The following is a 23,161-nucleotide window of genomic DNA, read 5'->3' as shown; positions in this document are numbered from 1 at the left end:
TTGAAATCATTATAGCCTGGTCAAATTGCTCGGGTTGTCATTTGTCTCGGAGCCGAGAGGGTTGTCCTTGGTAGTTCTTAGCTCCCGATATCGTCTGCAGCCCTACAGGTGGGTATGGAGCAAGATTATGCTTACAAGACTTTTGCACTGGTGTTCTCATTTTGTGTTCTTCCAACTGTAAAAGGGACTCTTGCTGGTATTGTTAGCAGCATGGCAACCGTGGAACCTGAGCACCAAGTTTTGTGTTTACATGGAATAATTGATCTGATGGTTATGGATTTGTTTGTTTGTTTGCTTGGGTAGTTCAGCCAACAGAGACCTTTGCTTCAAGGCCTAGTCTATTTTAAATCTATGATACACTGTACTTTTGGAATTTGCCTTGCTCTCTGTCCAAGACCTAGCACAAATGATTAATATTTTACTCGGTTCCACCCAAGTGACCCTTGACTTTTGTATAGCTCAAAGCGAGCAACTTGCCAGGCGGCAAGCAAAATGGTTCCCGACGAGGGAGGATATGGCATAAAGGGTTCAAGACCAACACTGCCAATTGAGGACTTTCGACGCTGCATTAACTGCAGACTTACATATCCCAGTCTCTGACTGCGGCCTCGACAATGGGGCGGATAACCTTTCTTCCCGCGTCCGAACGCTCATGCGTCCAGATCATCTGCCGCCTGCCAAGCTCGTCGGCGCGGTGCCACGGCTTGACGTTGAGCGTCTTGTCGTTCTCAATGGCTTCAGAGACTGTTCGGAACAGGTCGTCGGCCTGTGCCTCGTCAATGCGCACATCGTTGCGGACACACAAGACGATTTCTCTAATCTTGCGCTTCTTGCCGTGCTTGTCCTTGATCTTGTACTTGTTCAAGGCAATGCTAATGTCGGCACCCATTTGCGCAGTCCAGGCGGCTTCAATAGCGAACCAGCTAAAGAGCTCGCCAAACTCGGTCTTGGTGATTTGATTGTCGAACGAGTATGGGATGGACGAGAAGCCAAGGCTCACCGTAGGGGTGCGTGGCGAGGGCGTGTCGACCAAGTCGCCCTTCCAGTCTCTGCGCAGGAGGTCGCGGACGCCGAGGTGGTCAAGATCCTTCTTGGCGTCACCAAGCTTGTCGGCGAGCTTGCGCATCTTCTTTTCGAGCTTCTTGCCGCGCCAGTTGCTTCGAGCCAGGACCCTGCCGGCTGTCTCGACGTCTGCATCCGTAGCACTGGACAGACCGCCAGAGTCAATGGCAATGGCCGACAAGATGAGCTCAAGCAGCTCGTGCGGCATGTGATACTCTTCGGGCAGCTTCTCCAGCTCGTCGAGCATCTGTCTTGCGACAATGGTGGTACAGCTGGCCACTTTCTCAAAGATGCGAGGCTGGGCATCAGGTCCAGCGCCATTATCGTGGTGGTGATCAAAGATGCTAATGATCTTGGCATTGCTCCACTTTCTCAGGGGCACTGCGTGATCAACAATGACGATACCCTTGATATCATCGGCCAGCGTTTGGGGGTCCTCGGGCAGCTCGTCCAGCGTGAGGAGATCCGAGTGCCCCGAGCTCATCTGGGAGTTGTCCAGGGCCAGCTTGTTCTCGGGGCGCAGGTCCAAGGCATCGGTGGGCGTCTGCAACAGGGCAATCGCCTTGATGGGCTCTGAAGTGTTGGCAGTGGCATGCTGCAAATGGTACGCCCATGTCAGGGCGGCTGTCATGGAATCGAGGTCACCGCCCTCGTTGCCCTGCACAATGATCCATTCAGAGGCCCGTCCCGCCTGCCAGTCAATGAGAAAGTGCCGCTTGGTTTCACGGGACCATTCGCTGAAGTGGCCGACTCCAGTCTCAAATGGCCGGTGAGCCGTCACTGTCGAGTCTGGGCTTGGGCTGAGCAGGACATGCTGCTGCTGAGACTGTTCTAGGGGGATGGCGCTAGCCGTGCTGGTGGTTACCAACGAGCCGGCAATGGCACAGATGTGAGGGAGACGCATGATTGTGGTGATGTTCTCTCTTCCTTGCACTGGTGTGTCAAGAACAAGAAGAAGAAGAGAAGAAGAAGAAAAAACTAGAATCTCTCCCAAAAATAAAAAATAAGAGGACTTCACCTCGCAAACTATGTAAACAAAAAGAAGGTTGTTGTGGCTGTGGGAGCAATTGCCAGTTGTACGACCCGCTGCCCCAGCTGAGTGACGCAAAGGTCCATTCCTTCTCTCTTTTACAGGCTTCTTCCACTGGCTTTGCAGAGAGAATCTTTTTGGTGGTTGCCAAGCTCTCAATAGAGAGGGCGCTAGGTTCGGTAGTGTGTCTAAGCTTCCGTACAGCCAAGCGTTCTGTGGTGAGCTGATGAATCGCTAGTCTGGAGGATAGAGAGGCACAAACTGTCGTTCGCCTTGTCCGGGGTTGGATCAATTGGAACCGTCGTTTCTGGGGGAATTGACAGACCGCCGCAGTTGGACTGACTCAGGGGCTCTACTCTCCATGTTAAGGGAGACAGACATAGAATGGGGGGTCCTGTACAAGAACGTGGTCACCCGTCCCTGGTGCCAGCAGCGACAAAGGATACCCCGTTCCGCTAGCGAGGCCAACCATGAACTAAACTTTTCAGCTTGCGGGATCGCTGGCTCCCGCTGTCAAATCATTCGGGGGGGATCCTCTTTGTGGTTTTTATTACTCTGTAAGAAATGATAGATTAGCTGGTTTCCTTTGTGTGTAATCATACTCATGAATTGCATAGATAGTACAGGACTTGCTTCATTTGTGCATAGGCGTGGGTGCAACTTTAAAGTCAATCGGCCGAGCCGCCAGATTCAAGGCTTGTGTTTAATGTACAAGCATGGTCAGCTAAAAGGCAGATCAAAAGGCATTTATTCCGCTAAGACGAAGCTGACTGCGACCTTTTTTACCCATTGACATGATTCAAGCAAGTAGTTATGATCAAGGCAATGGCCATTGGATGGCTGTATAACACACGTCCAAACAAGGCGCATTGCATGGCAAGTCTATATTAGAATAACAGCCAAAAATGGTGCATGAATGCAATGGGCGGCAGCGCGTGAGACGCGCCTCAAAACGGTTACGGCGGGAGAGCCACAAGCTTGGGTCAACTTTTATTGCAGTGGTTGCACCGCATATGTCAAGAAAAAAGCAAACAAAACCCCGACGTTGCAAAAAGGAAATAAATGCATGCACCAAAAGACAAGGGGGGAAAAAAGGTCACTCCAAATCAACAAAAAATGCAAAAGGAAATGTCGCTTCTGTGGATCGAACACAGTGCCTCCAGATAACAAGGTCCTGAAGTTTGGGGCTTCAGTCTGGCGCTCTCCCAAGTGAGCTAAAGCGACGCTTTTTGGGAGATAGGTGTCTCAGTCGTGCCTGCCGTTGCTCGGCTGACCACTTGATTGGTTGCTGTTGGAGATTCGTGGTCTTAGATTAGACCATGTCGCAAGACATCCACTGTTGCCGCCCAGAAATTACTTATCGTGGAGAAACCCTGATAGTGGGCTTGGTGGGGGCATACATAGAGTCGCAGCTGAGGTTTGGCTTTGCCATTTCAAGGTCGTGCCGTCTGTTACATCCACATCCATAATGCCACTGGGAACTTTTATACCACTAGCTTCATCACATGCGATGCATTTCTCGATTATTCAATTACATTTCGAGATCACACCTAAATATCAAACCTCGTAGACATATTTGGAGGCATACCGACCGACGTGGACAAAGGAGTAATCCATTGGCAAGTTGGCCGAACCAAGAAGCAAGGCAAAAATGATGATTAGAAACATCTGTAGCCGAGGCTGCGTATTTATACTCACCGGTTTCTATTCTCTGTATAACTACAAGAATGGACATGAGAATATCCCAATTCTACCTCATTCTCGATTAGTTGACTGCCTATACATTGTTCTCGAGTCTAATTTTGGCCCAAGCAACATAGCCGCTTTACCCTATCACTCAGAACCCCACTCGCCACTTTTCGAGTATGAAAGAGAGGCTGTGTAGGACTTTTTGAAGATTAGGACCTAGGACAGAGAGCTAAACTTCAAGCTGACAAAGTCCTTGTGGTAAAGAACTATTGTTTTCCCTAATCACTAAATTGACAAATTCTTTCTTCGCATATTTTACAAGGTGGGCAGTATCTGTTTGATTTATGCGAATACAACATAGACGCATTATTGCTTCTCAGACACAGTACGGCAAACAGTCTCCAACCACCACGAGGTCATGGAAGGGACAGTATCCTCACATACACCTAACACAATGGCCCATTCATCAGTCTCGGAAACAGGTCCACTACTCCAGACGTCGTCATTGTTCTTCACCATGCTGCTTCCAGAACTAAGATTCATGATTTATGAGCACGTATTTGGGCCAAAACACCTGCACATGTTTATTCACGACAAGAAGCTCGCCGGCCTGCGCTGCCTCGAGCCAACCTCGACGGATACCAGCGACCACGAAAAGTGCATCGGATTGCCCCTGGAAACCAATTTCACCATGGAACAGGAGCAACTCGACTTGTTTCGCGACCGCCAGCCACTCTCCGAGAGGAGTCCGGTCGGTGCTCTCTTGACTGCCTGTCGATTAATGTGAGAGGGCCACAAATTCTTGCCCCTTTGGATATTTCTTGGGAATGAATCATGATCGTTTGGCCAGATCTAGAAAACTTATTGCTGATGCATTTGGCAGATACTCGGAGGCCGTAGATGTCCTCTATAGGACCAGCACTATACACTTTAGCAACATTGTGTCCATCTGCGTATTTCCACGGACCGTGATCCCTCACCACCTTGACAATGTGCGGCACGTCCGGCTATCCCTCTTCCTGGAATGGCGACGCGATGGCCTCGTCACAAAATCACACAATGCCTTTGGCGGCGTCTGGCCCGGCTGGGACGGCGGCATCGGCCATGGCGACACGCCCTGGGAGTGCGTCTGGGCCGTGGTGGCGTCGATGCGGTCGCTGCACACGTTGGTCGTGACGATACACATTCTCGGGTTCCGCGCTCGGCGGGATGAGCTGTCTCGGCAGGGGACACAACTTGATGACTTCGAGACGCCACTGTTTGAGCCGCTAAAGCAGATTTCCCCCTGCAATTATTTCCTTCTGAGGGTCAGCTGGCCATCCTCGGGTCAACAATTTGACGAATATCCCTTTCGACTTGAACGCTTTGTCGAGCCAGATCGAATGCAGTCTCGCCGTGTATGAGCATGACACTGGGTTGATGCTTGAAATTGTGCATTCTCAAAGTAAGTGCATGCTTGTTGCGTGCTGTAATGAGATACCTGTGTCAGATATATACGATTACTAGTAATGAAGACTTCAAACAAGTAAAGTCGTCATCTAAATTATATACAACTCACCACAAATATACACATATCATTTCCATCTACAAGCCACCAGCCCGAACCAGGTCACCAAATCTCGTCCCCTCCTCTCCCGCAAGTACCATTGGATTTCCAACCTCTACAATTTCTCCGGTATCCATGACAACAACTCGATCAAAATCCATTATCATGTCTAGCCGGTGGCTGACCGCAACCACCGTATAAGCCTGGAACTCGGTCCGGATGATATCTTGCATCACCTTTTCCGTGTGGTGATCGACACTCGAGCTCACCTCGTCGAGCAAGAGCACTCCACCCTCGGATCCCCCGCCGCTGCTACCCAAGCCTAGACCCAGTCCCTGCGCCGCTCGCACGCGACGCCGCAGCAAAGCCCGACCAAGCGAGAGGAGCTGCCGCTGCCCGGCGCTGAGGGTCCCGGGACTCATACCCGCATCGAGACCGCCGCGATCCCGGACAAAATCCCACATGCCGACGGCGACCAGGACATCTCGGCACGCCTCTGCCGATGACGAGGCGGCGCTGTCCGAGGGGTCGAGGTTGCGCCGAAAGGTGGACCCGTCGGGCAGGAACACGGCCTCCTGGGGTACGGCAATGAGGCGCTGGCGCAGGGCGCCGCGGTCCACGCGGCGCAGAGGCGTCTGGTCAATGATGATGGCCTCGTCGGCCGTCTCGGGCACCGAGTCCAGGAGCTTGAGGAGGAGCGCCACCAGGCTGGATTTGCCGCTGCCGGTGCGTCCACAGATGGCGACTTTTTCGCCTTGCTTGATAGACAAGTGGATGTCGCGCAGTGCCAGATTGGGTGGTGCGCCATTTGTATCATTGTCGCTACTGCTTGTTCATTAGCACTGATCAGTCTTTTCATGAGGGATATGATATTCTGGAGGGATCTCATTCTTACTCATAACTCGCCGAGACACCCTTGAGCTCTATCGCACCATTCTGGGGCCACTGCTCAGGCGGCACAATGGTCTCCTGTTCCTGGTCCTCTGGCGCGACCGTCTCGTTAAACGTCTTGAGCCGGGCAATGGCTCCAATGGACGTCTCGAGCTTGGTCCAGTACGTGACAATACCCGACAGGTTGTCGCCGAAACTCATGAGGGTGACGAGAGAGGCGCCAGCAAACCCGGCGTTGGAGTGCAGGCGGACCGCGAGCGTCGTCAGCACGGCCGCCATGACCATGACTACGAGGTCCAGGACGAGATTCAGCCACGACTGGATCATGAGCAACAGGTAGGCTGGTCTTTGGCTAGAATCGATCAGGTGCGAGTTTTTCGAAATTTCATTGGGGATGAATCCTGAACATGGTGTTAGCAGCTGCTTGTGAGGCTTCCGAGAGCGGTATGCGTTTCACAGAACGCTTTTGCAGTCCATCAATGATGCTGGATACTCACCAAAAGCTCGCAAGGTTGTGATGCCTTTTAGTGTATCGAGGAAATGAGTGCTTTTCATCCCGTGTCAGCACAAATCACGACGAACTACCAGATTGTACCATGGGTAGACTTACTACAGGGGACTCTTGGCCTCGAGGTCGAGCAACCGCAGCTGTCGAGAAGTTCTCAAGTAGAACCACTGTACAATATACAACAGAGCACCGAGGAACGGATAACTGATAGCCAAGTATGGAGAGGAAGTCAGCATGACGGCTGCCTGGCCAATGGCTTGAGAGACCTGCAAGTTCTCATTTAGCTCAATTGAAATCATTAGTCGTGGACGACGACGACAAACTTACACAAAACAGGGTATTCAAGACGGCATCTGGCAGCTCGGTATCAATAAGGTTCAGATCTTGCGAAAACAAGTTGGTCACGACGCCAGTATCCGTCTTGGTGAAGAATCGCAGAGGTGCTCGCATCAATGTCTTGAGAGCATCTTGGTGAAGATTGGCGCCTGCCCTTTTCACCGAAACAATGAACAAGGCCACACCAAGAAGTAACAGCGATATCATGCCGCTGATTTGAAGCAAGGCGTATATCCCGGCGTAGTAGGCATAGCCGTGTTTCGGGTGGGCAGAATTGGCATCGTCGGTCCAGTAGGTTAGCCCTGTGGGAACACATCGACGCGGTCAGTCTTTGCTATTTCTCTCAAGTCACGTTTGTGGAATATGTCGACTATATCAGACCTGAACGAGAGGGACAAGGATAAACTCACAAACGGTGGAAAAATTGGTAAAGAATCCCCACAGCGCTGCAAAGAATAAACTCCAAGCTGCCAAAAACCAGCCCATACTCTTAATATAATGCTTATAGACCGTCTTGTCCCCGACTTTACGAGACTCGTCCACATTGGGAGCCGCCAAGGAGGCATGGCTCGTCGTGGCAGCGAGCACCAGTGACGCGGGCTCCTGCGCACCACCACTATCCTTTGGCGTCGACGCGTCGGAGGTAACGTCGCTGTCGGACGGGCTCCTCAGCCCCAGACGCTGGACATAGCCCTCCTCCGGTCCAGCCATGAGCTCGTCAAGTGTCCCCTGCTCGGCAATGGTGCCCTGTCCCAGGGCAATAATGTAGTCGGCCGCCGGCAAGTGTCGGACGCTGTGGGTGCACAATACCACGGTCGTGCCGCGCCGCCTCAGCAACCCCTCGGGCCCAAAGACGCGGCGAAAGACTTGGTCCTCGGTGTCGGCGTCGAGACCGCTAAAGATGTCGTCGAGCACCAGCAGGTCCGAGTGCAGGTACAGAGCGCGCGCCAGCGAGACGCGCTGCTTCTGGCCCCCGGACAAGGTGATGCCGTCGGAGCCAATGTTGGTCCCGTCACCCTTCGGCAGCGTGGCAATATCAAATGCTAGGGCCGTGGCTTCAATGACTTCGTGGTACCGGCTCGGCTCAAACGGGGTAAAGCCCACGATATTGTCCCGGATTGAACCGTTGGAAAGAAATGCCGTCTGGTCACAAAAGCCCACGTGAGGAAATCTGTTACTCAGCACCACGCTGCCTTGGCTATAGGGAATCTCGCCAAGCAAGGCTTTGCACAGGGTCGACTTGCCCGAGCCGACTGGGCCAATGGCCATGGTGAGGGAGGACTTGGGGATGCGGGTGTTGATATCTCGCAATGAAAACTTGTCGGGCTCCCATCCAAAGCTGCCATTTTCTATAGTGATTGGGTGTACCGACGCCACACCCTCGGACGAGGCACCGCTCTCATTTGATGGCTTCTCCGAGTTTAATCTCAAGTCTGCCAAGACACGACGAAAGTCGTGCCGGGTCTCACACTCGAGAAAGGCTTGGATGCGGCCGAGGCATGCCAGGGCAGACAGGAACTGCGGTATGGCCTGGAATACATCCGCCAGGGGCCTGGTGAGCAGCAAGAGGTATGAGAGACTAGTAAACATGCGAGAGACGTCCAGGGCGCGCCCACCGGCGGCGGCAAACGTGAGCGGCGGGCCGACCAGCAGCGGCGTGAACCCCAGGAGCGCCGCCACGATGACGATTTGCAGGAACCGAGTGCCCGCCGCCAGTTCCACGACGCGGAGTTCCTGGACGAGTCCTCCCACTACGCCGGAGAGACCCGATATCTTCAGGTTCTTCATGCTGGCAATCACCGTTGCCGTCAGGCCCACACGCCTTTGTACTCGCTCCATCCACGATCTCTGCGAGTCTCCCGTGAACTTGACGAGGACGCCCAGGCCGCCAAAACACGCCGTCACTAGGCCAATAGGCACCAGAAAGGCCAGGCCGATGCGGTTGTACAATAGCCACCCGGCCAGGCCGGCTTGGATGATGGAGGCCCAGATATCATGCAGTCTGGCCAGTCCCACTCGGATGCGCTCCATGTCGGTGCTCATGAGGGTGAGCGCGGCACTATCATCATTGCTCGTGCCGCCGCCGCCGCCCATGCGGGCCTTGGTCGCCTTGTCAAAGATCTCAGTGACCAGGATGGACCGCAGCATGGTGCGGGCGCGGTGGTGAAAATACGACGTCAAGGCATACGAGACGGCAATACCCGTGTAGATGAGAACAGCGGCGCCAATAAAGCCGTACCCGACATTGTCCTCAATCTGTGGCGCGGCGAGGTGGTCCAGCAGTTTCTCGAGAAAGAGCGGCTGACAAAAGGTAAAGCCCAGCAGAGCCAGACGCGGCGCCACGGGCAAGAGCAGCGGGACTCTGAGGGTCGGCACGAGCACCTTGACGAGGCCGTACTGGTCGCCCTGGAGTTTCGCATAGTCCATGGTCCGGGAAAATTCGTCATGGAGCAGCCTGCCGTTGAGGGAGCGGTCCAGCGGGTATAGATCGGCCAGGCCGAGCACTTTGCTATAGCCTTCCGCAAACAGTCGGTTCAGCCAAAAGAAGACGCCCAAGGAAAAGATGCCGCTCGTTTCTTCGGGGCTGTGCTCCTTTTCGCCTTCATTATCCGGCCAGCTCACCCATCTGGACTTGCGCTGGGCTTCGAGCAACAGGATAGCAGCCTTGAGGGCCATGGCTGCCGCAAAGATGCTGCTGTAGGTGAGCTCTGGTTTGTCCGAGGCGGACAGCAAAAACAACGTCCGGGCCTGCGCGCCGTCGAGGAGCAGCGTCAGGAACAAGTAGCTGCTCAGCAGGACCGACGGCCGTGGACTGCGGCTGTGGTCCACGACGCTCAGCGTGATCATGGCCAGAGCCGACACGAGTTTGAGGGCCGACGCAGCCACAAACATGGTGGTTGCGCGGAACGAGCCCACTGCCACCAGGATGAGGAGTGCCAGCTCGAGACCAACGTATGTTGTGATGGCGCCCTTTGTGGAAGTATCGACGTTAGTATTATGTGATATAAATACTCTAGACTGTTGATATATATTTACGGTGTATAAGAGAAAGACATACTAGTTTAATCAATTGGAATACAGGCGCGTTCACCACGGTGGGTTTCCGCGCTTGAGATATGGTCCGCCATAGCGAGGTCACAATGAACAAGACGGATGGGATGATGGAGAAGAATAGCTGCTCGAACTGCACGTTAAAGTCAAAGTCGGCCTGATTCAGCTGGAGCAGATTCTCCTCGCCCGTAGAAAAGGGCATTGTTTTGATTGCCAATTCAGTCCAAACCAAAGGACCTGGTGGCTGGATGGTGAGTCAATCGACGAGTCCTTGAAGGTCTGATCTGATTAGGTAGCCTTGGGTAGACGACTTGGAAGGATTGAATTGTGCTTCTAGCAGGTTTGTAAACACCCACAGTTTTACACTCGCATAACACTCAATAAAATTGGTGATCCAAGGAACAAGACCAGAGTCTGACTCCTTCTTTTCGCCAAAATTCTTCTCATACGATGCGGCTCTGACACATTGTTGTTGCCGGTTCCAATAACCTGGTATCATTTTACTTCGGCTTCGGAAGTGGGGGGTTACATGGGCAAATGATAATGCTGCCTGGGTGTAGACTAAAGTATTTCTCGGCATTACCCATGCCCATGATGCTGACATGAGTTCCGAATCCCGAGAGAGAGAAAAACGAGGGTAAAGAAAGTATCCGAGTAGAAGATGGAAAATCTTGATTAAAACATGAGATTTGTTTCACCCTTGAACAAATACGATGAAATTCCTTTTAATTGATATACTGGATTTCCAGTTTTGCAATTGCACACAGTGGAAAAGATGTCCTGGTGGAATCCATCGACTATACAAAATTGGCATTCGTTAATTGTGCACTGTTAGTGGCTGGCCAATACCATAGTGCTACGGATCACCATGGTTTACTCCGACCTCTCTCGGTTATCATCTGTTTCCAATCACCATATACCATTCTAGTCTAATACCCACATTTCCCTGAGCATATATCATATCGGCACGTCACACCAAGGTTAGTATTTCATCAGAGTACAGCAAAATTTTCAATTGATCCCATTGGGTATAAAGCCTCCTCCCTAAGTTCAGCCAAATTGTCCGTCATAGAATGGTATGTAAGCAATGCTTGCTTGCTTTGATCAATGTCTCCATGATTACAGAGTCCCATGACGAAGACAAACTCCAACATCCACTATAGCGCCTCCCTTTCTCGTTAACGACGGCCGTTCAAACATTTTTCTTCAGTTCTTCTTTTTTTCACATCTCCCGCATCATCGCTTTACCGCCAGAGATCCTTGTCGGCTCTGGCTCCTGAGCTGCTCTTTGGTCTCGGCCACTCGTCGGCACCGCTGCCCTCACTCTTCCTCCTGGTGTGAGACGGATCGGCACCGCCTGGTACTGCCAGGAAGCCACCTGCCCCATTACCCATGATGACACTCATACGGGCACCGCCGCTGCCCTCTCTCCATCTCGACCCTACGTCGGCTAATCCATAACTGCTCAAGGGTCGATCGTGAGTTGCGGAGCTACTTCTCGCATGGTGAGCGCGGCCACCGCCGACACCACGCCCGCCGGCATAGCCGGGGTTGTCGTAGGGGTCCATCTTGATTAGGCCCCAGTCGTTTTCGTCTTCGCCTTTTGTGTACACCGCCAAGGTCTGATTAAGATTCAGCATCGGAGGACCTCCAAAGCGCTGTTGGACCTGTGGTTGGGCAAACGGATTGTTGCTGCTAAATCTATTGGTGTTGCCACCAGGCGCTGCTAAGCCGGGTGAGAATGGATTGCCTCCGCCTGTGGATTGGGGGCTCATAGACCCGCCGCCCATCCCAAAGGGGCCCATTGACGAAGAACTCGATGGGCGCTGAGCACCGCCTGCATATCCTGGCATCGGTGGCGGAAGACCCAGTAGCCTATCCGCAAAAGTCTCATCTCGAACATAAAGAGAAGAGAGTAGCGGGAAACCGTCGGCAAACAGAGATTGGGCCAAGTAGTTGTAATATCCTTGCGTCATGCCAGCATATGCGCCCACCTCTGGCGAGGCCGTGATCTCGTAACGCAGCGTCTTGAGGCTAAAGTTGGCCAATGGTGGAATATTGGCATTGAACGGGAATGCAGTGTCCACCTCGGCAATCAGCGACAAGGCCTGCAGGTTGGGCGCATTGAACAAGACCTCATGCAGGTTGGTCGGGTGGATTCCTGTGTCTTGAAGGGATAGCACCTTGAGACGCGATTGGACATCAGGACGCGAAAGATAGGCTTCCAGGCCAGCGGCTGCCACTCTTGGCACCTCCTTGAGAATAAGCTCTTCCAGAGCTGGTACTGCAGGTAAGACGTCATTGTACCTGAAAAAGTCATCGTCCATAACCCGACTCTCTGTGACCTTGAGTGCTCGAAGACACTGCATGACGGACAGGCAATGTCTCAAGGTCTGCGGGTCCATATTGATCCTGGTGAGCTCCAAGACCTCCAATTTTGTCCAGACGTTGCCCGAGGCCAGAGTTTCCAAGTTGCGCTCGCATCCGCCTAGGTACGTCATCTTTCTGAGGTCCGGGCATCTAGCCTGCACCTCGAGCGTGAGCGTCGCATAGGCAGGGTCTCCAGCGAAGACTCCCTCTGGCAGGTCTAGGTAGTGCAAATTGGGGAGGACTGCAATGGTGCGAGCAAGATCCGACGTTTTCGATTCTCGCAACATGTACGGCGTCTTAAAGTACTGGACCATTTTGCCCAGCCTCGTGGGGTCGTCGCGAAGAGTGCGGCATAGCAGGTTGAGTCGTGCGCTCGCCGGGTCTTCCGGGTTTCCATTGCGATCGAACTTTGTCTTGCGCTTTCGCATATCTGAAAGGTAGATTTCGCGTTCGCAGTAGTGGACAGCATCAATACGTATGCTGTGGTAACTGTAGAAGATGATGTTAGTTTTGACTGGTCTCAACTCGTTCGTCGCCTCATCCTTAAAACTGGCCATCTGTTTCCAGGCGATACTCAACTGCCAACAAACGAGGCCGTGTTACTGTCTTCGTATTGCTGGCAGTGTGAGACTCGACTGCTGCCGTCCTAGCTCAAACAAGGCCTTGAATGCAAGCTCCCGTACTTACATCATGGGCACGGCCACCTTTCTCCAAGCTCTGCACACCCGACCAGCATGCGAGATATCCCTCAAATCGCAAAGCATGCAAGCATCCTCAATGGCGCTCTGTTCGCATGTCTCGTAGCTCTCGTCGTAGCAGTGGGGACACACAAAGGAGAAGATCCTCTGCAGAATAGGCACGGGGAGCTGCAACCACGGTGCAAAAATGCCATTGTCTAGGGGCATGGCCATGAAGTGGCTATTCCTCTTGTTGTATCCGGCCTTTTCGGAGGCATAGCGAGCATCGCGATCGTAGTTGAAGTTAAAGTCCGAGGTGTCGGATTTCGACTTCTTGCTCCGCCGAAAGAGCTTTGTGAACCCCATGGTTGACAACTCTTTAGAAGTGCGTCTCTGTCAAGGAGTATTCGGAAAATTGGGGCAAGGGAGGAAGTCGGTGAATGTCAAAGACGAGTGAACACGAATAGATTGTTGTTTTTCGACAATTGCTTTTCCTAGCTTCACATGAAGTAGGAATATTGCGGAAATGTAAACGAGGCTGGCGACGTCGACCTTCTTTTTGGAGGGTGGTGGCAGAAATTAATGTATGGGGGAGGATCCCTCAGCGGCCGAGGTAGTAGGTAACCTAGATGGGATGATGGATTGGATGGAATGGAGGGGTTCGTTCGTTTTCGATGACAGTTTAAGTCGTTGGGAGAGTAGTTGGTTGCCGCCACTGCGGTTTGCTGCTGCTGCTTGTGCTTCCTTCCTCCTTGTTGTTGGTGGGTTCGCAGATCCGAACGAATGAATTTGAATGAATTATTCTGGGATTACTGAAAGTCCACGCTGCATGGGTAGGTTGGTAGGTCGATCTGCAGTGGTGGTAATATAAACCCAGATCCCTCCTCCTTGCGCCGTAGATCCGACTATCGGGTTGGAGTAGTATTCAGGTCAGGTACTTGGTATCGGGGGCCGTCCACTGTGTGTGTGGTCTTTGGTCTTTGGTCTTTGGCCTTTGGCTGTAATAAGATTGGACGGAGATGAGATCAGTCAGGCCCGTTTTCGCGGGGCAGGTGGGTGCTTTGCCTCGCTACTCTCTTTTGCGCTCGTATTGTTGATGCTGAATTCTGTCTCCAGTCCGATATAAATCTGTGAGAGAGGAGATGGCTGATAATTGGGTAGACACAGGAGAAGTTAGAAAAGTAAATCAAAAAGAGAACAAGATATGATGAATTAGATAGAGGTGGACGAGCTGCTTGCTTGCTTGCTTGCTTGCTTACCTTGGTTGCTGGCAATGGCTTGCAGGGCTGCTGCCGGCGCTGCTGCTGCTGACCACTGATCCTCGTTAGGTCACTGCTTTGGAAATTGTGAGGGACGAATCCGAGTAGCCGGGGTGCATTAGCTGGGTTCCGCGATGCCTAATGGTGCGCGCTGGTCCTGCTGGTAATGGATGGGTGGGGTAATTGTAGGTGTTGGAATGGGAATGGTGGAGTTACACGCCAACGTTTAGATACCTAGGTAGGGGACTTGGACCGGACACTGGGGCTGGCTGCAAAGGAGGGGTGGGTGAGCGGCTGGCGGCGGGCGGGAGGACGGTTTGAACCTTTGGACCCTCCTGCAGAGCTTGCATACATACCACAAAAGTCAGTAACGGGTCGTGAATGATAGGTGATAGAGTTTGTGATCATGTGCAAGAGTCTCTCTTTGGTCGAGTAACTCGTGGATATGATTGACTAAATTGGCAACTAGCTGACTGAATCTGGAGCTGATCTTTTCTTGGCATGAGGTTGTTGAAAAGAACAATGAAAAACACGTAGGTAAGCGCCCGAATGGAGAATTGACACGACAAAGAACAAGAGACATCAGTCAGTCTTGCTTCATGCAGCAGACTGAGTTACTTGACTTTCGAGAGTCGACTTGAACTTTTTTGATTGGGCTCCCAAGGTACGGTACGACTACATACGTACCTGCACCCAGTCTGATGACAGTGGGATGCGGCAGCCGTTAGCTGCTAAATTGGGAGCTAGCTATGTCTCGTCTCGTCACTGGAAGAGACTTGGAAAGCTCGTCTCTTCCCTTGATCTTTTTCGTCACTCTTCGGCCCCCGCCCACCATACGACAAGCACACGTCAGGCCCAATCACTTTCGACACTCACCCAAAATACCCAGGTAGGGATTAATGCTTTGGGGGGTGATGGATGACAGATCCGGTCGGTTGTTTCTTGCCTGCTGGTTTGTTCCGACAAGTGATCTGCAAGCTAGCACCTGTTAGTTGGCATTTTTGGTAGACCCAAAAGACCCCTGAGCAGACGCGCTTTTGTTTCAGAAATGCTCTGCCGATCCCATCACCCACTCGCTTTGCAAAGGAAAGAAAGCACAGGTACGAGAACGCACACGTCGTTTCTCTCTTGTCTCATTAAGTTTGCGCAATCTTTTTGAGATAATCTTAATGAGAGAGGGGTCAAGTTCCGATGATGTCAGCAGTATGCCAAAATAGAAAATTCAGATTTTTATCATTATACTACACTTTGAACGTGGAGCCGCGAGAGGCCTCTCGGAAAAACCAAAATAGTAACTCCCGGTCTACATCGTATACAGAATCTCTTCTACTTGTCGAGATCATCCTCAATAGACCCTGAAACTGTATGCATCACTTTTAGAGATGGGGCCCACCAAGCTGTGGAAGCTTGTGCTTGGTGTTTTGTCGTACATTCGAGACACTACTTCATTAACGGCTCAGCCCATCGCTCCATGTCGAACATAGATCATCGCCTTTGTTCAGCGTAGCATCAAGCCGCGCGTCAATCTCAACAGCAGTAATCACAAAGAACTTGTTCGCCTTACGAAATTGATGCAGCAGAATAAATGAACAAGTTTGAGAACAAGTTGCCAATTTTCTGGACTGAACGAACATGACGATTTGAGAACCAGTACATCCCCTTTTATAGCAAAGCCAACGAGGCAAAAGGGGGAGGGGGGGGGGGAAACATCTGCGGCATGCCTTCTAGCTGTGTAGACAGATTCCGACCTTGTCGTGGTAAAATCGCCTCCAATCAATATCCCAGATATCAATTACCAATACAGTAAGAATCACAAGGTCCACCAGCGGTGCACTGAACTATACTGTTATCAAAGCACCGACCTCTCGTTCCCAGAGCGGTATTGAACCATGCGTGCCACTAATAAGCAGTATAAAATGGTTAGATATTCCATAGGAGCAATAGTGATTCCGTTGGAAAGTACGGTTTTTCTTACCTCGTGACCGTTTTCATCTGGCTGATCAAAGTATTCAAACCCCCACCCAGTAAGGCTTCCTATAACACAAATGGGTCAGATACTAGTTATATACTGTAGCAAAACCAATGTCCGTCTTTTTGTTTTCCTGGAAATTTAAAACTTACCCGGGCCACAACACGGGTTGATGGCTGGCAAAAGCGACCTTTGCCCCCAATCATGACTCGCCCAAGCAGCACCATAGATATCAAAGTGGTGGAATATGAACTTGTACCATCCTTCGCAGTGCTGTAAAGGCTTTGACGGCGGAGGCCACGGCCGGTTGTGACGGGCAATCTCAATTGTATATTCGTATGGTTCTTGCACGCGTCCTCCACCATGTTTCCAGTGTAACGATGTGCTCCCGCTCACGTCAATGTCGCACTTGTTGACGATGGAGCTCATGGACGCTATACACTTGTGGCGATCAAATCCAGACGTACGTTTTGATAATGCTACAGTCATTTTGTATTCCTCGGGTGTATTGGAGTAATAGATCTTGGTCCACACGCGGCTGTATGAGAAAGTGCGTGCGTTGTCGGCTACATCTTGGCAGAAAGCATCAATATTGTTGTTTAGAGCCTCTGCGCTTGCGTAGGCGGTCGAGGTGTTGAAACAATAATTAATGGTTGGTGTATTTTCCGTTGCAGAATCCGAGAGCAGGAGAGAAGCGACCGACCAGATGATGGTTGCAATAAAGACTGCAATTGAAGTTGAGCAGACAGCAATGACAGCATATCGCCTCTCAATGTCGCCGTATCTAAACTTGCCCTGCTGCGGTGTTACTCGAATAGTAGCAATGAGTCTCGTTCGCTCATTTATCGTCGCCTTTGCGCCTGTATCGACGCCTGTCATTGCAGGAGAATATCGAAACCGTATGGACGTGATTTGAGTGTTGCAATACTCCTAGATGAGAAAAGAAATGAAAAAGATGGAATAAGACGGCAACCAACACGAGGGGCAAGTGCAGGCCACCACGACTTTGTTGTACCACATAAGCAGAGCAACATTGCTTCAGCCCCGCATTTTCTCTGCTTGAGGTGTGAGCCATTCACGTTGGTATTCCTTCATGTATGGACGGCAGCATGTTGCAGATTTTAAACCTAGAATGATCGTTCAACCAAGATGTCTGATAGTGATGCACCGCCGATTGACAACCACGTCCCGACAGTATGCATGACTGGTACAGAACGCAATATTGTAGTGCTGAGCACGAGTGGCTATTGTCTCCCTGTTCTCCTCTAGTTGATCTCCTCTACATGATTACAGCCTTCAAAACGACTTTTAATCTTGAGACGGAAGCTGATTTGCCTTGCCGTACCATGTTCAGTATACCAGCTATCCAAAAGGTTATTCCCGGCCCGCTGAAAGCCACCCGCAACCTTTGATCCACTGCTTCATCTATCAAGTCCCGGGATCAACCTCGTAGAGAAGCCAGCAATACACAGATACATTAGATGTCCAATAAGGTAGACGAGCTTCAATATGCGGTCCGCCGGTTCTTGGCCGTTAACACGTGTACGAAACCCCAGCCTAATATACATGTATAATAAACACGCTGGGTACCTAGGTTGCTAGTACCTAAACCAAGGAAATAATGATCATGCTACAAGTCAATTGGTCCAGTATTAATGCATTTCTTGATAACGATACCTATAGTGACATGAAATGTTGATGCGGCTGCTATGCAATGTTTGTGTTTCAATTCCCATGCAGAGATGACACCTAGCCCATGTAATGTTTGTTAGAGCCAGCTTTAAAGTCTGGCCACGATATCGACTGCTGCTTTCAATGAATAGCCATGTCCTCCTGCAACTCCAATTCGGGTTCGAGTGTGTTCTGCAAAACAGCTCCACATTCCCACAAGGCCCAAAGTGAGTGACTGCCACAATATCGTGGCTAGAGACCTAAAGTCGACCACTAGAGAGCAATGTCCTGCTTGTCCTCCTCAAATCATACCCTCATCCCTTGAACTTAGACAGTCCGTCCCAACATTCTTCGCATGGACGGCATTTTCAGAACACTGTGCCCACACTAGTTGCCGTTCAGTCTGATGCTGTCCAAGGGGCTAGCAGCTCCCGACGTCGAAGGCTTCTTTGTCCGAAGCGTCAAGGGGAAGGGGTACTCGTCTGGGTCCTCTTCCTCACTACAAAAATTGTTAGCTCAAGCCACGAAAATGTTGTTGCAATTGAACTCACGGCAGCTTCCAAGCAACATAGTCCTCGGTGCTAAGGCTTTCGTGTCCCTCCTGCAGACTAGCGAAATCACCTGGGGTCATCATGCCGCTGCGATCACGAGGGGAGCCAGGTACAGAGAAGGGTCGAGAAATCTTCTGCTCGACGCCTGGAATGAAATCCTCCTCCTCGTCGCCGGCAAATGATCCAGGGTATGCCCGGCGCAGCGCGAGTTGCCGTGCCTTGACGTATTCCATGCCCATCCTCTTCCAGTCAAGCAGGTCGCTAAGTCGCTCTGTTCTGTTCCTTTGGTTGATACGTTGACGACGGCTCTTTTGGCAGAAATCAAACATGTGCGACGTGAGCTGATTGACAGAGTCATCCACTCCCTTGTTACGTCGGTCGACAATGTAAATTCCATAGTCGCTCGAGTTCTCAATCAGCTCCTCCATGTAACAACCAAAGCCGGAAAGGTTCGTGGTGATGCTGGGAACACCCATGACGGTACACTCGGCGGGTGTGTAGCCCCACGGTTCGTAGTAGGATGCAAAGACACCTAGATGGGTACCTCGAACAAAGTCGTCGTAATCCAGAGGCAAGACTGGGTTGGCCGAATTCAGGAACTCTGGATGGAAGACAATCTTGACGCGGTCGCTTGGGTGATTGAAAAGCTGGACACGACGGATTTGGTTGAGAATCGGGTCTTCCTGGTCATTGATCATGTTGTGCGTCACGATCGGTGGCAGACCGTGTCGCTTCATGGCAAACAGACGTCGTCTCAACAAGACACGGTCAGCGCTGGTGATCAATTCCTTCTCATCAGGGAGCGGGTCGCCCTCATGCCACTTGAGAGATCGCTCAAAGACACGGCGACCAATGCCACGTTCAATGACATCGACGGTATCGCGGAGAGACTTGATTACGGCCTGGCCCTTGAGAGCTTCCACCGTAAGGGAAGTTGTCTGGGCAGGCATAATGACAAAAGCGACCACGGTCGTCTTGCTACCAGCCGACTTCAGTCTGTGGTTCAGACGAGCCAATGACTCAATGAACATGTCTACACCCTTATTCCTGAATTCGTATCGACCGGCGGTGAAGAAGTAGAGCGTGTCTTCTGGGACAAAGTCGTAGTGGCCGTAGAAGTGTCCACGCACGAAGTCGTGAATTTTTTCCTTCGACTGCTGGTGCAGGTTCTGGAATTCGTGCATGGCGGAGAACTTTGTGACATTGAGACCATTGGGCAAGACTCCGTCGGGTTTCCGCTTGAGCAAGTGCTCACTTTCGAATGCTGTAATGTGGGAAACAGTTGTGAAGACGTCGCAAGAGTGAGCAGCGGCTCGCTCGATGCAGTATCGGTGGTAAATGCCACGCTTTCCAGCTTCAGCATCCACATCAAACCATTGCAGGTTGTTGTAAAAGTCGACTGATCCAGCACAGAGATACCGGCCGAGTAGAGTTGCGTGAGTGGTGAAGATGGTGGTCACATCGATCCTGCGCTTCTTGCAAAGAGGAATAGCCACACCGGCGAGCCATTCGTGGAAGTGAGCAATGACCGCCCTGGTCTTCTCGTGGCAGACAAACTATGCAAGCGGGTCAACTATGCTCTTGCGTTGTCAAGGACTGACTGCGTTGAGATGGAAGCTTACCTCTCCAAGGAACCACGCAACGAGATAACCAAAGACAATGGCCTCGTTTGTCTCGTCATCATTTGGTGGGGAAGGAATACTGGCAGAGTTCCACAAGTCTGTTTTCCATTCATCCATGTACTTGTAGGCAGTCTTGGTGTCAATCAGCAAGACACGGGGGGCACCTTCGATCAGCCATCGTCCGTAGAGGATACCGATGCCGCGGCTTCGCATAGCCTCAATGCTCTTGGCGAGCTCTTGGTTGGAAGGCTCCAGCTCTTCGACCTCGACCGCAGCCTGTTTATTTTCCTTCATGTTAGCCATGATTCTTGAGCGGGGTTCGCAGGACAAGAACTTACCGATTGGTGGTTGAGAGGACCGATCAGGGTGTATCGGTCGCCATATTCGGCAGTCGTGACGGGAGCTTTCGACTTGATGACAGAGTAGATTCCACCGACTATGTTTTGGTGTCAGCGGTTGATCAGACGATGAATGGCAGAGGGATTGGACGAGGGGTAAGAAGCTCAAGCTTACCTCTATGAGCCACCTCGGTCGCGATCTCGAAGAGGAGGTGGTTCTTGACCTCCCTGGCCGGTCTTTCGTCGTCGCTCATATTGGCGGTTTGGCTTGAGAAGGGCTGCTCGAGCGAATCTTCTGCACGAGTGATTAGCGGCGGTAGTTCAGCAGCCATTGTGTTGCGAAAAGAATGCCGAGTTTTTGACAAGCGACATTTGGAGTCGAAAAAAGCAGGTGTGCGTCCAAAAGAAGAGAAAAAGCAAGTATGTAGGAGTTTATGTCATGTTTTCTTTTTAGAGTTTCTGCTTGTCTCTAAAGCTCATGACACTCGCCTCCCAATTGCTTGCCTAGCAAGTGTGCTGGTGTGTGTGTATGTACGTGTGGCGCGCAGAGAGAAGCCGGACTGGAAAGCTTACCTTCAAGGTACCCGCGTAGTTAACGCAAAAGGTCCAAAACAGATGCAAGAAGCTCTCGTGACAGTCTGGTACAATGTCAATTGGGGAGCGCGTGGCTCAGAGGTTAATATAAAGATAGGAACGTGACAGATTCCTGAAATATGTTGAGGAAGAAGAAGAAGAAGAGAGAATGGTTCTTCGCTTGAATTGGATCTGGATCGGGGAAGATCAGAGTAAAGATTCAGCGAGCAGGAGCAGGAACGAAGGAAGGAAGAAAAAAAAAAGACACGCCCAAAAACAAATTGGAAGTGGAGTTTCTAATCCCAGTCCCCCAACTTTTTGAACAATGAGCTTGCAACCGTAACCTGGAGCGATGAGCAGCAACAACATCCGCAAGAGAGAGTGCGAAAGAAACCGAGCCAGCTACAGAGTACCTTACGTATGACCATCGAATGGCATCACACTTGGTGCTAGGCTTGCAAGACCGAGAGCTCCCCCCCTGCCCCCCGGTCCAAGAGACCCCCACTTGGTACAATCTGGAGGGCCCGAGGTGGTTGGCGGTTGGTCGAGGCCCCATGGGTACGAGCTCCAGCGCCTCCATCCGCTCCCCAGTCCAGCACTTGCCAGCTCCAGTTCCAGCTCCAGACGCTGCGACAGCCTAGCGCGAACTTCCCCAATCTAAACCCCAAGGGGATGCAAATCCCGCATGAGGTGTACAATTGAGCCCCAGTTGGATCGAGATAGCTTCAATTCATCCCCTCTCTTGCCGTATATTTGGGCACCCAGACAGAAAGTATTGTCTTTTCTTTCTTACTTCCCCCCCACGGACTACGAATTGTCTCTCCTCTGTTCAAGCCTTGATGCTGTTGCTGACTCTCTCCCGCTGTCAATTCCTGCTGTATCAAAGCCTATTACAGATTCTGGTGGACGTCATCGGACGCGAGCTGCAAAAGGTTATTAAAATTTTCAAGACAATCAGAAACGAAAGCCTTGATGCATCCTAGCATGTAAGCATTGTACTACGTATGTAGCAATCGCGGGTGTATGTATGTAAGTATGTATGTATGTACGCTGTAGCCTGTAGGGTTTTCCTTCGCCGCATCAACAGGCCTGTCAGAGAAACACCCCTGGCACAAAAACTTTTGGTGCCTCAGTGTAACGGTGCGGCATCGCCATGGCCGATGCATGTTGCGCTTGTTAATTGGGCGTTGCTGCATCAAATTGCCCGCAAAGACGCAGATGCAACTGAGCCATCAGTCACCATAGTCCATACATTCCCGCGCCCTAGCTAACCTTCTTCCTGCGAACGTGGCCGACAGCCAGTTAGCTAGCAGCAAGCAAGTATAAAAATTTTTCTTCCCCTTACCCAGTTGTGCCACGACTACAACGCATCGTGGACATGCGAAACCTTTTTTTTTTTTTTTCCGTATGAATATTTTTATCCATGGGGTTTCGCTGAATTCCCCGCTACGTCAGGTAGCAAGCCAAGCCAGCAGGCATGGGGGAACTAGCGTATACCCTGCCACGAACAGAAACGAAGGCACCCACCCGACTCACCTCTTGTTCAATCAGAGGGTGGGTTTTTTCTGAGAAATCCCATCGTGAGGAGAGTGGGCAAAAAAAAAAGGACTTCTGGGGTCGCACCCCATCTACGAGAGAGACGCGACAGCCCATTGAGCTGTCCATTTCGCGTTTTTTTTTTGTTGAATGTTTCTTGCCCACTCGGTAGTTCTCTCGCTGCGCGATATTTTCTTCCTAATTATTGCCCCTTCCGCCGCCCTGGGGGGAGACAAACATGTACTGCAGACTCGTGGTCTGTATCAAGAAGAGAATATCCGAGCCTCTCCTAGTGATCTGCACCACCACATATGGGGGTCCCGCATCGAGAATGTCCATCACTTTCCTTTTTATTCTCGGTCTTTTTCGCGGGGGCAGCGCGGAGATGTGGAGAAACGAGTAGCGTAGCAGACAGTCTCATTGATGGCATTCCGGGGGAAATATATCATCCCATCCAAAAGAAGAGAAACTCAAAGGCAATC

The 23,161-nt window shown here is 51.4% G+C and overlaps 6 protein-coding genes across 6 annotated transcripts; 1 reads left to right on the top strand and 5 right to left on the bottom strand.

Annotated features, from left to right (window-relative positions):
• Nucleotides 1–580: 580 nt before the first annotated feature.
• Nucleotides 581–1,966, bottom strand: PFICI_10957 (uncharacterized protein; the record flags this gene model as incomplete). Its single annotated transcript, XM_007839538.1, has 1 exon — nucleotides 581–1,966. The coding sequence occupies one exon, from the start codon at nucleotides 1,964–1,966 to the stop codon at nucleotides 581–583; it is 1,386 nt and encodes a 461-aa protein (XP_007837729.1).
• A 2,269-nt stretch (nucleotides 1,967–4,235) lies between these two features.
• PFICI_10956 (uncharacterized protein) lies at nucleotides 4,236–5,184 on the top strand (the record flags this gene model as incomplete). The annotated part of the gene is made up of 2 exons (XM_007839537.1): nucleotides 4,236–4,564; nucleotides 4,665–5,184. 2 exons carry the CDS (start codon nucleotides 4,236–4,238, stop codon nucleotides 5,182–5,184), a joined length of 849 nt encoding a protein of 282 aa, XP_007837728.1.
• A 181-nt stretch (nucleotides 5,185–5,365) lies between these two features.
• Nucleotides 5,366–10,315, bottom strand: PFICI_10955 (uncharacterized protein; the record flags this gene model as incomplete). The annotated part of the gene is made up of 7 exons (XM_007839536.1): nucleotides 5,366–6,149; nucleotides 6,223–6,619; nucleotides 6,716–6,765; nucleotides 6,829–6,992; nucleotides 7,054–7,364; nucleotides 7,473–10,032; nucleotides 10,121–10,315. 7 exons carry the CDS (start codon nucleotides 10,313–10,315, stop codon nucleotides 5,366–5,368), a joined length of 4,461 nt encoding a protein of 1,486 aa, XP_007837727.1.
• Nucleotides 10,316–11,357: 1,042 nt separating this feature from the next.
• PFICI_10954 (uncharacterized protein) lies at nucleotides 11,358–13,526 on the bottom strand (the record flags this gene model as incomplete). The annotated part of the gene is made up of 2 exons (XM_007839535.1): nucleotides 11,358–12,972; nucleotides 13,171–13,526. 2 exons carry the CDS (start codon nucleotides 13,524–13,526, stop codon nucleotides 11,358–11,360), a joined length of 1,971 nt encoding a protein of 656 aa, XP_007837726.1.
• Nucleotides 13,527–16,207: 2,681 nt separating this feature from the next.
• On the bottom strand, nucleotides 16,208–17,267 carry PFICI_10953 (uncharacterized protein; the record flags this gene model as incomplete). The annotated part of the gene is made up of 3 exons (XM_007839534.1): nucleotides 16,208–16,318; nucleotides 16,395–16,453; nucleotides 16,541–17,267. 3 exons carry the CDS (start codon nucleotides 17,265–17,267, stop codon nucleotides 16,208–16,210), a joined length of 897 nt encoding a protein of 298 aa, XP_007837725.1.
• Nucleotides 17,268–18,446: 1,179 nt separating this feature from the next.
• On the bottom strand, nucleotides 18,447–20,902 carry PFICI_10952 (Glycogen synthase; the record flags this gene model as incomplete). Its single annotated transcript, XM_007839533.1, has 5 exons — nucleotides 18,447–18,558; nucleotides 18,611–20,166; nucleotides 20,233–20,508; nucleotides 20,571–20,668; nucleotides 20,746–20,902. The coding sequence occupies 5 exons, from the start codon at nucleotides 20,900–20,902 to the stop codon at nucleotides 18,447–18,449; spliced, it is 2,199 nt and encodes a 732-aa protein (XP_007837724.1).
• Between the last annotated feature and the right edge of the window lie 2,259 nt (nucleotides 20,903–23,161).

The sequence above is a fragment of the Pestalotiopsis fici genome, assembly GCF_000516985.1.
Source record: "Pestalotiopsis fici W106-1 unplaced genomic scaffold PFICI_Scf_8, whole genome shotgun sequence".
NCBI classification, from domain to species: Eukaryota; Fungi; Ascomycota; class Sordariomycetes; order Amphisphaeriales; family Sporocadaceae; genus Pestalotiopsis; species Pestalotiopsis fici.
Note: the sequence above shows the minus strand (reverse complement) of the source record. Positions and strands in the feature narration are given on the sequence as shown.